A 14,817-nucleotide genomic window follows, 5' to 3' on the forward strand; every position below is an offset into this window, starting at 1 on the left:
TGTGTGTGCGCTCAGGCAGGCATAATGTGTGCCAGCTCGGTGACGTAGAGGACATGAGGCCCAGGTGGGTGCTGTGAGTGGCAGTAACAGCATCTCCGGCTCGAGCCTGCCCCATCTCTGACTTCATTGGCTCCAGCTCTGACGCAAATGCACGCACCACCACCCTCCCTCCCCCGTGCACACTTCTTTCATCACATTTTTTTTTTCTTCACCCATTTAAATGTTTTTTTTTGATTCATGTGCTTCCTGCAGTTCCCCTCCCCAGCAGTGCATCCACATCACATATCTGCACCACCTGTCCGTCGTGCTCTCCCCTCCTTTTTCTACGAGAGAAACCTTATCGACGTGTCTTTCGTTTATTCGTCGCCATGTTACGCTACGTTCCCTTTATGAGTTTAATTGTGCAGTGCGAGGTCTAAATCACGACGAGCCACTGAGAGCATTAGAGGTGTCACACGCTCACATTAAATTTGTCAGCGTGCGGGACACGAGCAGGTGACGGATTCCAACTGCAAAGAAATATATTCATGGTGTGTCGAGTCATTACATTGTACAAACTACACAGTGCATTTAAGTGAACACGCTCTAAATCAACCAATTATTTGAGAAATATAATATATATTCTCAACACGTGAAATGTATCCCATCATTAACAGTTTCCAGCGGTTTAATTGAAAATGAGATAACTTGAAAAATCTATTCAAACATCAAAGGAATTGTAATTTTGGGAACTGAAAAATGTATTGATAAGAAGAAACCCCTTAGCAGTTAATTAAAGGTTCATAGCAAGTTTAGGTCTAGATAACTGTAGGTTTATACTGTACAAGCCATTTAGCATGATACCATTGAGCCACGTTTGTAGCACCGTTGTCCACATTGTCTGCTATCCGACTTTACAAACGCTTCATTTTACAGTAATGCTCGACTGCTCCGAGCGCAAAGCAATACGTTATTTAATGTTTGGATTTTAATGTCTAAAGTGACCTTCATGAGGCTGCAGTGATGTATGAGAATACCCATCAGCCTCCAGTGGTACAGTTTGCCTTGACCTTTGATCCTCATGTAGATAAATGGGATATTATATGAGACTTTCCCTTCAGGGAGTAAATAATGAGGCATTCAGAATAGCTTCTGCTAACAGAACTGGCTTTAATGAAACATGCATTTTTTAATCAGAGGGGCCATTCATCTGGTGCCAAAGTGATTACTAGGTTATGGTAGTAATATGTATAACTTCATCAGTTTACACAATTAGAATTAGATGGATGATCCGTCTTTAACATTGGAGACAGTTAACGGACCAATTTCTAAGTTCAAATTCAGATTTTTCTTTATAAAAAGGGATTATTGATACCTTTTTTAAATTTTATTTCTGAGGCACAATATGTTTTATTATTTTCGTATTATTATTTATTTTACATGTGCTCACTTTTGGTTTAACCATACTCTGGCTAAGAGAGTGTCTAAAACCTGCCTGGTTTTCCAACCGTTCATCTCAGGTTGTGCTAATGTTGCCCTGTTTCTGGGTCTAAGCAATTACTTCCGTTATTGCAGTGCCCGTTGGAGGTCATAGTGGGAGGGGTGTTCCCATTCGGAGCATGTTGCTTTTGAACGTTCCGATGCTGTTTGAGTTTATTTGGTAACTTTTATATATCCTCCTGACCCAGGGAAAAAAGGGTTTTTAATTATGATTAGATTTTTTTTTACAGAAATTAACTGTTGAGGTGGTAAAAATCATATTGAAAAAAATTTAAAACTTAATTGCATTATAAATGTCCACTGTAGTGGCCAACATGATTTCCTTGTTCTGAAACATGCAGTTTTGTAATGAAAAAAATTGTAAGAATGACGTCCAGTACAGCGTACACTTATAAATGAGCTGTTCTTCAAATTAAAATAAAATAAGCTCAGCTCTGAAAACTCCCTCAAATATTCCTGAGATGTTTAGTTACTTGAAACAATTAAAATATAGCATTGAAACATGTTTTAATTGTGAATATCATGCTTACCTTTCTTTTTTTCATAAAATGTGCTTGGTGTGATGGCAGCCATTTTGAAAAGACAGGCAGAGGCCCTTTGGCAAGCCCTTTAGATGACACGTGGTGTCATTTGAAAGCCCCAGTTGTCCTCTTTAAGGAACTTAATAAAGTGACATATTTAGTATGAGAGATATAATCCACTAGAGTGGACAAAATGAATTCCTGGGTCTAACACGGATCAACAACAGTGACCTGCAGTCACCAGTCGTACAACCCGGCAGCGCTATCACCTGTTTATTCAAAGGTCACTGATATTGAACGTGTTGCGTGTATAACTTTGACACTGCACGTACTTGAGGTTCCCCGGCCTTACGCCTGCCAATGAACCGTTCTCATGATATGCAAAGGACAGAGATACTTTGTGAGATGGTGGTCGTTTAAAAGGCCGGTATTAATACTTGGCGTTCTGTTACTCTTTAAACGGGTCGATGGTTTTCTACGCTCGGCCTCGGCGCACAGAAAAGCGCGAGGTGTGGCAATCTTTCTCCTGTCACACAATGCCCCCCCTCCTTCCTTCCTTCGTCTGTGTTTCCGTCCACTAGCTGTTCTGGAGTCAGACTAAAGTCAAGTTGAAGAGAACACATTATTTAACCCTTTATAACCCTCTATATATATAATAGAAAAGGGCTCTGTACTTGTCCCAGAAACAGGGGGGATAATCTCTGAGAGGATACATTTGTTCGTGAACATGTGATTATTGTGTTTGTGTGCCCTATGAGTCATGTGCAGTTGCTATTTGGGTAAGGTGCTGTGTGTGATATGGTTGATAACCGCCGGGCTTGCAGGCTAGCTAGGTGCCGCACGTGGGGGGCCGAGGCTAGGCATATCTGTTCATGGAGCGAAGCTTCATGGGAACGGTGCATGGAGCCAGCTGCACTGTTTTTAAATCGTAGAAGAGGGCGCTAGGACGCTATTTTCTTATTATTTATTGCTATGTTGAAAGTTTTCTGAGATTTAAAAAAAAGAGAATGTGTGGAAAGATTTTTGTAAATCATCTTGGTCTAATTGTAATGTAATAAATCTGTAGTTGGAGGCTCGTTTAATTGCTTCCATACTGGACTAGCTGACATGTAGTCTGGTTACTTAATACATTTAGTCATTGTTTGACAGATTTCAACACACTTCTGTTTGACTTTTGCAGTGTGAGAGCCTGTAACTTCGGGGTGTTTCACTGCTCACTATACACTTGTCCTTCTATGTGCAGTCTGTTGTTGTGTGCATTATTTGTGGTGGATGTTTCACGTCTATTTTATCAGTCAGACAAGTAAAAAATTACAGCCAATCTCCTCAATGAACCCAGATTAGAGTCCAAAGTCCTTCCCTACTTGGATACTCTGGACTACATTTAGTGTGGCAGGTGTTACACTTTGCTTTATAGTCAGATTGCTGACCAGAGCTTCAAAGCTGTACTGGTGACAAGACCAGCCGATAAGAGCAGTGATAAGGACCTGATCATTCACAATTATTGACCAGATTAATTTAGGAGGGATTACATTGTGTTATACTGTCTACTGGACTTGACTTTTTGTGGGATCTGACTATGAATTGACCAGATAATTATCAGACTTCTTCAACATTACCTGCCAAACAAAGTCCAGCTGTAAATAGAAGATCCTTTAACTGTAGAGTAAAGATAGAACGTCTGAATATGACGTTACAGTGCAGCCTTTCAGAAAGTTCACTTTGACAAATAGCTCTATAGAAGGAAGACTAATGAAATGTCTAGCCTGAATTAGACCCCGGTATTTACTGTGTATAGAAAATTGGGTTGGATTATCCACTTAGTCCGTCTGCATGCAGGTTCATCATGGCTTGTCCTTCAACCCTGGAGCACCATTGGCAGGTAGAGATGAGGGTCTGTCACCTTGAGGACCCTGACAGCCGGTCTTCAGGCTCCCATGTTGGCTGTAGGGCCGAGGAGCATTATTGTTGTGTGTCTTAGAAATCTTCAGGAGGAAGCAAAATGACAGGATCCTAAACCATAACGGAAGGAACAGGACTGTGTTTTAAATAAGATCGTTTCCAGATCGGCTCCACCCCAAGTGAAAGTGAAGCCCATCGTCCTCCTCAGGTTCCCTGAACAAGCTGTTGCTGTTGGGAGTCCATAAAAGGCAACCTTCACCAGATCACACTGTTTCCTGTTGACAAGCCGGCGCTGCATCTCTTCTGGAGGGACATGCAGACAGCTGAAGAGCCATGTTTTCTTAGTGGACACTTGCCCTTGGGCCCCTTGGGGACATGTAATCTACACGGTGCTCCCACTGATGCAACAGAGAGAGAATCATCCCGTTCTTAAACAGGCTTTTTAATTTCCTGTCACCGTGTGGAAAAGAAGTCCTCCAAAATGCAGCCGTAATGCATCGGGGTGACGTCATAGCGCTTCATTTTTATGCTCCCAGACAGGCCGAGCGAGGAATAATAAAGCGGGAGGCATGCTATGTCGAGGGAAGACAGTCATTGCGTTCATCCTTTCTTGTTTTCTTCCCTTCTTGCCATTTTCTGCAAGAAACAAGGTGCAACGACAGATTGATTCAGCTAACAAGCTACAAGCTAATGAGGGAATGACTTTAGAGCACTAGCAGCATAAAAATAGTGAGAGCTAAGTTCATGTTTGTTGGTTATTCAACAGTATTTTTATTCATCTCATGTTAAAAAACTGCAACAAATGACCTCAGGAGTATTTGGCAACATTACTTTTATTTATGACGACTTTATTCAAAATATAACACTATTTAATTTATATTCTAACACACTCCTTTAATGTAGTGACACTCTTCTGAATCGCCAACATTGCTTCAAATAATCTATCAGGTTTTCCACGTTGTGGACCAAGTTAAATGAGGCCTTTTTTTATTTTTTGTGTGTGTAGGATCATTTCCTTTTTTACAAGAACAATAAGACCACAGTAACACACACCGTATGTATGTGCCAGAGACGATCTCAACCAAGGTGCTCGGAGGAGAACGAGAGGGAACAATGAGATTAATGGATCCGCCGTCCTAATGATGTCTTAGAAGAAGAAGGGGGGAGAAAAGAGCTTCAGAACATTGAGCGGTAAACAAAGATGTCATCTTCTCTCCCGGGACTGTGAGGACATATGAATGAACAACAAACCTTTCCTCTGGGTCGGTCTAATATACTACAATCAGACGGCACTTATTCAAAATGGCAGTTATTAAGACGACAGAGGGCAGGCTACGGTGTGCCGTGATTTGTGTTTCCATTAACTTAAATTATGCACCTATCTCACATTTGTCCTAATGGCTCACAGAGCGATGACGTCCATTGACGTCACGTTTTCAGACGAGCCGCATTGCAGTCGCATGCAAATTTTGTGCATGGCCGGGCTTTGTGTAAATGTGGAACTCCTTTCTCCTTTTTTTTTTTTTCCTCTTCATTATTTCATTTTCTGACACATAAGAGTAAACAGAGGCAGTAATATGCTCATTGGTTGTTGAACTAGTTGCGAGCCAAGCTGTGAAGATGTGCATAACTCCCTCAGCCCCCCAGGGACCCTGTATTTTCATGGGCCTGCCTCTGACGTCAATGCTCCGGCTGTCCTGTGGATTGTCAGAACAGACTATTCAGTTGGGGGGAGGGGACTGGAAGTCTCTGTGGTGTATGTCTGCCGCATGTGAGAGTGTGTGTGTGTGTGTGTGTGTGTGTGTGTGTGTGTGTGCGCCTACGTGGATGTAACTATGCTCCCATGTATATGTGTTCATGTTTGTGTGTGCTTGCATGTGATCTGTAAATGTTTCACTTACATCTGTGTGTGTGTGTGTGTGTGTGTGTGTGTGCAGAGTGCAAAAAGCTTGTACAGTGCCTTGAATCAGAAATGTGCTTAAGTGGTCTGTGCTGGAGGGGGGGGGGGAGGCTGCGTGTGAACAAGCGCACACACGTCTGAAGATGTGCCGCTCTTCTGTCGGGAGACAGAGGCCGCAGTCATCAGGAGGATGTTTGCTAAAAACAGCCGAGAGGGGAGAACAGTTAAAGCATGGCCGCCGACCGCCTCACTCTCCGGTCAGCTGTTGATTCCTCCCAGCAGACGCTGGTGAAGACGCTCTTTCAACCAACACCCATAGGAACCCTTTTTTTATTTTTTTATTTGCATGTGACACACGCGTCACATATTTAAGACACATGAGATTTCAGCTTCTTTCATCATCACTTTTTGTCTTTTGATTCACGTAAATGTCTTCCTTAACTCACAGATGGATATGGGATTTGGTGTCAGGACTGATGTGGACGGAGAAAAGAGTGCACACTGCCTGTCCAAGTTGATACAGATCAAGCTGGAGAAAAACCCTGGCGGACATTTTGAGGTTTTCCTGGGTCTGCGGTGCTTAGTTCATTTTAATGTGTATCCAAATAAATAAAAAGATACTTTGATACTTTAGCCACAAAATCCATCTGTTGACCTGCCTAAGATCCTCTTCTGTAAATATATCATGTTTAACATTACACTGTTTACTCAAGTACTATACATATTTAAGGTACTTTACATGATTATTCTCCATGCTACATTATTCTTCTGCTCATATACGTACTTTTTACTCGTATTATTTAAATTGCAGTTACAACTTGTCATGTATTGACATCATGTCAAAGCTGCCGGATTCATAATTCATGGCATTAATACAGCAGCCAACAACTGTGTGCTATATATAAAGACGTAGCGGAGTAGCGTCTACCTGGAGAGTGAAGTCACTCCGTTTCTGTGTGTGTTGTAACACGAGCTTCTCCCTGCTGTGTTTACATAGCCTGACTTGGATTTTGGTGCATGGGATTTCTCCGGCTAGCTAAAGGCCACCACTTTGCTCTGCACTCACTTGGCGGTTACCGATGACAACGGCATCCCCACCCCACGGCGAAGCAACAACCTTATACAAAACATATGATGAGCTCGTAATATACGACGACTGCTGTAGGTTCAATTACCTGACAGTAAATTAGACCTGAAACTAATAGTTTTGGCGGTGGACGGGATTGGATGGAGACTCTTTCTGGACGTTCAGGGACGTCGGATACCGCAGTTATCGTCTTCCCCCTCGGTATCCGACACGGAGGCATCACATCCGTGTGCACAAGGCGCGCTTCAGCTCCGTAATGGTGTGTTAATTTGAAATTAAAAGTAATTAGGAATGTATTTATTAAAGTCTTTAAAATGTCAGGGTCAAAGGGCCACAGCGAGCTGATAAACCAGTCTGTTACTTCCCCCCCCCCCGCCAGAGATGTCAGGCGGCTCCCTAGCAACCAACAATGTGTCCCTAACAAAATGCAGTTTGCTTTGTGTACTTAAAATAGTACAGGACACATGTGACGGCGCAAGATTTGCTGGAATCGTTGTGTTGCTTCTGTGTGGTTTTCTATCATAAGACTCCTGTGTCTTCAAACAGGATTCATACCATTTTTAGACCACTGTGTGCAAAAGCCAAACAATAAATAAATAGCTTTCTGTGTAGATATAAAAAACATTACCTTTTTGTACAATTTATCACTCTTTTTCTTGCCAGTTGAGCTAACTAAACATAGTTGAAATATCAGCTCGGTCTGACAGGTCACACTAGTCAGTCCACTTCCTGTTATGTAATAATCACTCAAACGCTCTTCCACTTCTGACAGCTATGGATCAGAAAGGGTTCACTGGCGGGTCACAGACCGAGTCCCTTGTGATCTACCGCATCTCCCTATAAGTTCCTCACCCATAACCGTCTCACATAAGCTCATAAACCTCCAGTCATGAACTTTCCTGGGAATGTTTGAAAGCATTTGTTTTCCATCTAAATGTCTTGACGTGCAGGGGAGGACACACAGAGGTGAGCCCCGAAGGAGCTGACGGAGCTTCTTCCACTCAGAACTTCTTCTCATTTTTCTGTCCGTGATCAAAATGGTGTCTAAAGAATCTTCATCTTCAAATAAAAGGGTGACAATGTGCTGCATGAATCGCCCTAAACTGCTGAATTTATTCGGCTTTCCCTTCGGCATCACATGCATTCGACCTCCCAAATTCCTGGGACGTCAGCAAACGTTAGATCGGTATTTCAAATGAACAGATGCATTAATCGCAACGCTGTTCTACTTCAAATGATCAAAAGGCAGCGTGGCGCATGTGACATAAACCGATGTGTCGCTGCGAGACGCGTCCCTCGTTTTAAGGGCATTTCTCAATCGGGGCTGAAAAACGGAGAGAATCCATTCTGCTGTACGTGACCTCTGAATGGACCAGCTGCTCCGGAGTGTAGGAATGCCAGTGATTGAAAGCACGCGTGCTGACGCAACCCGCCTCAGCACCCACACCTCTTTCTCTCTCTATCTCTCTCTATCGCTCCCTCTCTCTCTCGATATGATCAGTATACGCTGCGGCCTTCAGGGAGTCTGGCACACTGTATGCTGTATCATGTTGCCGACTCGGAGCTGTTGAGGTGCGCTGATAACAGGAGCACGCATCTACAAAGGTTGCAGAGATAGGGAGCTCATTTCATTTGGAACTTGATGTGGGATCCTGGCTTTGACTGTTCACACTGAATTTTTATTTATTTTTATGCTATTATTCCCATGCATTTTGATGCAAGATAATAATAAGAGCAAGAGCTTTGTGCATGATGTGTAGTTTTGCTAATTATGACACTAAATAAGTTCTGTCAGGATAGTTTTGCTCTACCGATGTCCTGCATATGAATTGCGTGTTGAAATATTCACATTAGCAGTGATGCATTCCTCCGTTAGCTTGAAAGCCAAAACTGTACCGTTAACAGGAACTAAGTGTGGCCTTAAAAATATGAGAGGCAGCTCAAACGGATACAGGAAATCCTCTGACGAACTTGAATTAGAAAGTGACGAAGAGAAGAAGAGGGGGAAAAAATAATATTTGCAATGCAGTATATCATCTGTTTGACTTGAATTTCACATTAATTCGTTTTTTTAAATCATTTTCATTATAGGAATGGATATAATTAGTGTAGGATTATAACTAGTCTAAATATTCAGTTGCACTGCAGACGTGGAGTTTTGGCAGTAATTTGCAGAGTTTAGATTTTGCTAAAGTAACAGACTAGATTGATTTATTTCATTGTGCCAATTCAAGGTGATATTTACAATTGTAATTTATGTAAATGGACCACAATGAAAGTGTGATCAAATGTTGGACATTTATTTTCATCGAGGAACATGCTCCGTAAACACACAACATATATGTATTACATTTTAGCCCTTTAGCAGCTATAAGACCCATAATTCATATCTTTCTATCTATAACAGTGCAATAATTAAGTATTGTTAACGTTGACTTTATTTATACTTCACATTTAAACTAATATTTCCATTTATTTATTCTATTCTTGCACTCTTTATCATAGATTTCCCATTTCCTCATCCTATATTTAGTTTCATATTTTTTATTGGTATTGTAGTATAATTCACATATTTTAACATACTTATTTCTCACTAAATTATTCCCAAAATTGTATATTTATATTCTAGAATGGGAGCGACTGTGAAGTATCTCTGATTCTGAGAATTATTTAGATTTTCCTTTGCTGGAGAGAGATGGACGTTTGTCCCAAAGAATGGTGCTTCACGAGGTCAGAGGTCAGGGGCGGCAACTGGAAGGAGAGCCTTGTTAAATGTCATACAGCAACCTGCTTCCACGCCGGGCTGTAACTTTTCAGCCACTGTGTGAAAGTTGCTGTCCATTAAGTTGCTGTAAACGTGGAGGTTGTCGCCGGCGTGTCCTCCTTGACCGCTGAGCCGAGGATCAGGAGCAGGAAGCAGGCAGCGCGTCTCTGGAGAGCACCGAGACGCTCGGCACGATTCGTCTCGGCTCGGCTCGGCTCGGCCCCTTTTACGTAGCAAAATTCAAGGACGAGGACCGCAGAAAAACCGGAAGTGTACCCTTCAAAATAAGCGGCCGGTGTGACGGTTTGCAGTAGGGCTAATAGCTCACTTCAGTTATGTCTTTCAGGTGAATCTGAGCCACAGACTTCTTTAAAGAAATACCCTGAAAAATATCGTTTATCCATCTTAAATTCTTGACAAAATGTGTTTATTTCAGTCTGCATTGCGGGGCAGCAAATCGGGCAGCGGTTTTGCTTTTATTCTGAAAACCAAACCGGAAGTTCAGCTCGGTGATTGTTTTACTTGACACCCGCGCGCTCCTGTCTCTCTCCCTCTGTGTGTGTGTGTGCGTGTGCGCGTGCCCACCCCCCGTCTCTGTGTCTATGCGTCGCCGTCTCCGCTCTCCCCCAGTCTGCTGCTGCACATCCACAGCGGAGCCACCACGCCGAGGAGGCGGGCCGACTGCAGCTACAACTCGGCCAGCGGTGCTGGGTCATAGCGCTGGTGGAGGGGGGGCAGCACACTGCTTCTTCTTGCCCTTCCAACACCGTTGCACAGCCTGCAGCACCGAGGACACCACGTCACTTCAACGCGTACTGGAATAGTTTTGGTGTTTGCTTCTTTTTTTTTTTTTTTTTTTTCTTTTTTCTTTTTTTGTGTGTAATTTTGTTGCCGAGAGACGCACCGAGTTGCAGCAGCAGAGGCGCACTTTCTCCGCGGCTCCTCTCTCCTTTTTGCGCTCACAATCCGACATGGAAGATGGTCCGTCTTCAACAAGCTGTTTCAGAAGGTTAACGGACTGTTTCCTGGGTGCAAGTAGGTATTCTCTTTTATGTTACAGAGTGGGAAATTAAAAAATATTAAAAATAAAAGAAGCTTTGATTCTCGGGGACAAAACATGACGGTCCTGCAAGGCGTGCGTTATTCGCCCATGTGTCTGCCTAACTTTATGAATGACAGATTGATCGCTGATCTAGATGGGTGGGGACTGCATTGGAGGGGGACCAGGCAGGAAAATGTAGCGTGCGTCTCTGCAGTCGTATTTAAAATAAAATATAGAGTGGGTTTATATCAGCTGGTCTGTCGTTGAGGGGCTGCAATATAAGACATGGCATCAAAAAAGCAGGCGAAGTGCCCAATTTAATAACAGTGTAATGCCCTTTACATAATAACATGTCAAAATATTCCTGTAGAAATTAGTTCATTATTGAAACTATACTTTTCAGAATTGATTGCAAAGCTCCTTAATCGACTTTTATATTCAAATAACACTCATATTATATCCACAGATCATTTTAATGTCCTAAAATTCATTATTGCTGTTTACTTTTTTGCTTATTTTCATTTTCTTATAATAATAGCTACCCTGCACAATTGAACATTATTTTTAGTGTGAAAAAAATATGAAATATATTGAAAATTTGATGCTACAATAGGAAATACCATGCAGATAGATTGTGTGGCTGTATTTGTAATTTTCAGGAAATATTGTCCTATAATATACTTATATTTCCTTGCCATGTCTGTGTTGCATATCTTGGGCATTTTATCTGTTTTTGGGAACTCCTACTTTGTTGTAATTTGTAATTTTCTTGTGCGATCGTAACTCACACTGTCTGTGTGCTACACGAATAACTCCGTCAGTGGTTCCAGTTGTTTAAGTGGCACCTTAAGTGACCTTTAGTGGCAACCCCGTAATGACACGTTAGCAGTTTGGAGGCCTGGGATTCTGACTGGAGCCAAAATATACACAAAGCAGTAAATGCAGTCATGGAATGTATTATTGAGGTACAGTATGTAGGTATTCCGCCCTCATTCTGACCAAAAAAAAAAGGACAAGCATTGAGATTAAACAAAGCTTCCACTAAACAACAGTAGCTGCTGCTAAATGTTCAAATATTCTCCTATTTGTCTTTTTTTAATACTATAAACACGTCGATCGGGAGAGAAGGTTTCGTCATAGACTGCCTGCTTCCACTTTTCCTCTAATTGTCATAATGTGTGAGTATCATAGCTCACATTTATGATGTAATGTCGTAGCGTAGGCTACAGCTGTCATTAATCTAGATTAAATGTAGGATTAGTTTGACACACTGTTTGCCTTCTCACTGCATGTAGATTGGTTTGGGATGAGGGAATCATTTCATCATATTGTATCCCAGGCGTTTTTTGACAGTCGCAAAAAAACACATTTCTCTGTTTGTGAGACAAAAAAAGAAAGTTATGTTTTTTCTTTTTCAGTTTATCCATCATTGTTTGTTAGAGCGTCCAACAGACAACATATGGGCTCATCCACTCTCTGGTTCCTCATGTGATTCTATGGTACTGGCATATTATAAATAGCTTGTTTGTAGCCTTCACATTGCAGGAGAACTTATAAGCGTGTGCAGGGTTGGTTTTTTTCCTGTGCATTGTTTGTGGATAGTTGTGGTCAGCCTGGGTCAGCCCTAATGTGATCTCCCAGGCATGTCGGAACCCAATTGGTCGTCGACGCGTTGCTTAACTCGGTGAAGAAGGCTGCTTTGTCAGGCAGGAAGTGCTCACGCTGGACATTTCCTGCCCCCGACACATGCCTTCTCCCTCTACGGCCCGGACTCCTCTCGGCGCGCACGCTGAGTATATAAATACGTGCATTTGATATCATTTAATATGAAAATGAAAGCTTGATTGAAATTTGAGTGCATGATTCCACACTGGGGCCCGAGCACACAGGCCTGTCTGGAATAGTCCCCTCTTTGCAATTTGTCTTCAGTGTTTATTTAAACTCTCAGGAAATTCAAGCCAGAAAGAATTAGCTTGTTATGCAGTTTGAACCCTTTTTCTTTTTTTATATATATATATATCAAGATCTGTGCAGGACTGGATCCGTGCCAGGGCACAGTGCACAATCTGAGCGGCGAAACAGATGACATTCTCCTCGGGGCGTCCGTTGACCCCCTCGTCAGCTTGTCGTGGGTTCGGTATCTGAGGGGATGGGAAAAGGCCACATGCGTGTAGATTTTCTTTTAACAACTTGTCCTCGTGTCAAGGCTCATAAAAGAACAGGGCGCTGGAGAAGACGCACGGATCTGTGGTTCTCGTTAGCGGGTCCCCATTGGCCCCCTCTGCGGAGAGCGGCTGCGGAGTTCAGCGTCGGTCCAGATGTGGAGCCGGGGAACATGACCCCCCCGATCACTGATGTAGGCTTTGTGATCCGCTGCCTCTGGCTGTCGTTCAGGGGGAGCGCTACGAGAACAGTTTTTGAGTTTATAACCGGAGTTGAAGGTGAAGGTTGACCTGCTATGGGTCTGTAACTGCAGCTGGAGTGTTGCTGCTTGCCCGTGACCGCGATATTAGGCTGAGGATCAAGGGGACAAGCCTTATCTACATCTCGGTTTGCCCTTTATAGCCCTTTACATCTAATGACCTGGACCATGGAAGTGGAAATGATGCAAATTACATTTCCATGGAAATCTCCAGCTCTCTCTCTGTCTCTCTCTCTCTCTCTCTTGTGAGGTGAGAGCCTGCATGTTTGTGCAGCGTCGTGTCCCTGGAAGTGATCGGACTGCAGAAGTCCGGGGTGAAACAGGGTTTCCTTCATTTGACACCTTTTCACTGGCTGACTATTGATTTGGCCTCACCCGTCACCTCACCCTTGGCAGCGGTGGAATGTGGTGGTGTGTGATGTGTGTGTGCATCTTCACCTGCATATGCACACACACAAACACACACAAGCCCAGGTTCACCGGGACAGGCTCAATGAATAAATGAGGTGAGCAGTGGGAGAGGAGTCAGAGCGTTTTCATCTTCTTTTTTTTCTCCTCTTTGCCACTCACTGAATGTCAGTGTTGGACACTGTGCTCCAGCCCTCCCAGAGATAAGATAAGAACCACATGCTCTTCCCACCTCCTGGCAAGGGAGTCCCAGGCGGAGCTGCTGACGCACGCACCCCCTCCCCTCCCCTCCCCTTTCCTGCCTCAGCCTCATGTCAGGAAAGTGAAAAGTAGTACCTTGGCATCTTGCCCTTGACTGTCTGCCAGAAGGAGCGCGCTGCGAGAGAAGTGGTCTCTTCCCCTTTTTCTGTAACGTGCATTTTTCATCTACGTGTTACGGAGGAGGAACATCTTGCTCACTAAACATCAGCACCGCCGGGGTCGGCCTCCGCCGTCGACTCGGCGGCCCCGGCGGTGTCGTTTTTTGACAGGCGAGCCGAAGACACAGTCCTGTTCCGGCACCGTCAAGCAGACGGATGACTGCTTCATGGGAAAGAGAAAGGAGGAGCATTTAAATATATTTCCATGCATAACTTGGAGTGTTTTTGTTTCGATTAAAGCAAGCTGCTTTGCAACCTTTTGTCAGTATTTCAGCAAAAAATTAAAAGTAAAACAAATCTTGCAGATGTATCCATTTATATCCCGTTTCTGCATCCAAATAACTCGGGTCATGAAGTCACACCTTCCATCTGCCTCATCCGTGTCCTGTGAACAGCCCCCCCAATTATGACCTTAGAGTTGTATACAATGATGACCTTTTATGGCACTCTCCCACTACTCACCTCACTCGATCCATGAGGATCGTGCAATCGGTCGCTTGTGTGCACGCATCAGTGAGTGTGCACATCTGTGTCTGTCCACGGCTAATTTGGTTGGCCAGTTGGGTGCGTGCTCAAGCCAATCGTGGGTTGTATTCACTCAATCACACTAAGCAGCAGACACACCTGGCGGAGATCTCACCTCTCTTGTCGCTGACTGTAGACCGCATATTTGATCATCCATCATCAAAACCGTTCAAATGAGTCACTCGCCACCAGGCGCACTCCACCCAGCATCACTGACGGGGTTGCACCTGTAACCACACCCAACCGCTGGTGGTGTTCAACTGGATGGTTGAAAGTGATGCTCCGGTTTCTGCCGTTTTCTAGACTAAACAACAAGTTATCTCTAGAATTCAGAGTTCAAAATAGAAA

General features: G+C 43.4%; 1 protein-coding gene across 2 annotated transcripts in view; it reads left to right on the top strand.

Moving 5' to 3' along the window:
* Positions 1-10,393: 10,393 nt before the first annotated feature.
* The window catches only part of pde10a (phosphodiesterase 10A), a 31,796-nt gene continuing 27,372 nt past the window's right edge, over positions 10,394-14,817 (top strand). The window contains exon 1 of one of the 2 annotated variants that reach the window (XM_084020990.1): positions 10,394-10,688. In XM_084020990.1, the coding sequence (XP_083877116.1) occupies positions 10,625-10,688 (64 nt within the window). In that variant the 5' untranslated portion in view covers positions 10,394-10,624. The remainder of the gene's footprint in view (positions 10,689-14,817) is intronic. The other variant, XM_084020991.1, reaches the window with a different exon arrangement.

The sequence above is a fragment of the Eutrigla gurnardus genome, assembly GCF_963514095.1.
Source record: "Eutrigla gurnardus genome assembly, chromosome: 11".
Classification (NCBI taxonomy): Eukaryota; Metazoa; Chordata; class Actinopteri; order Perciformes; family Triglidae; genus Eutrigla; species Eutrigla gurnardus.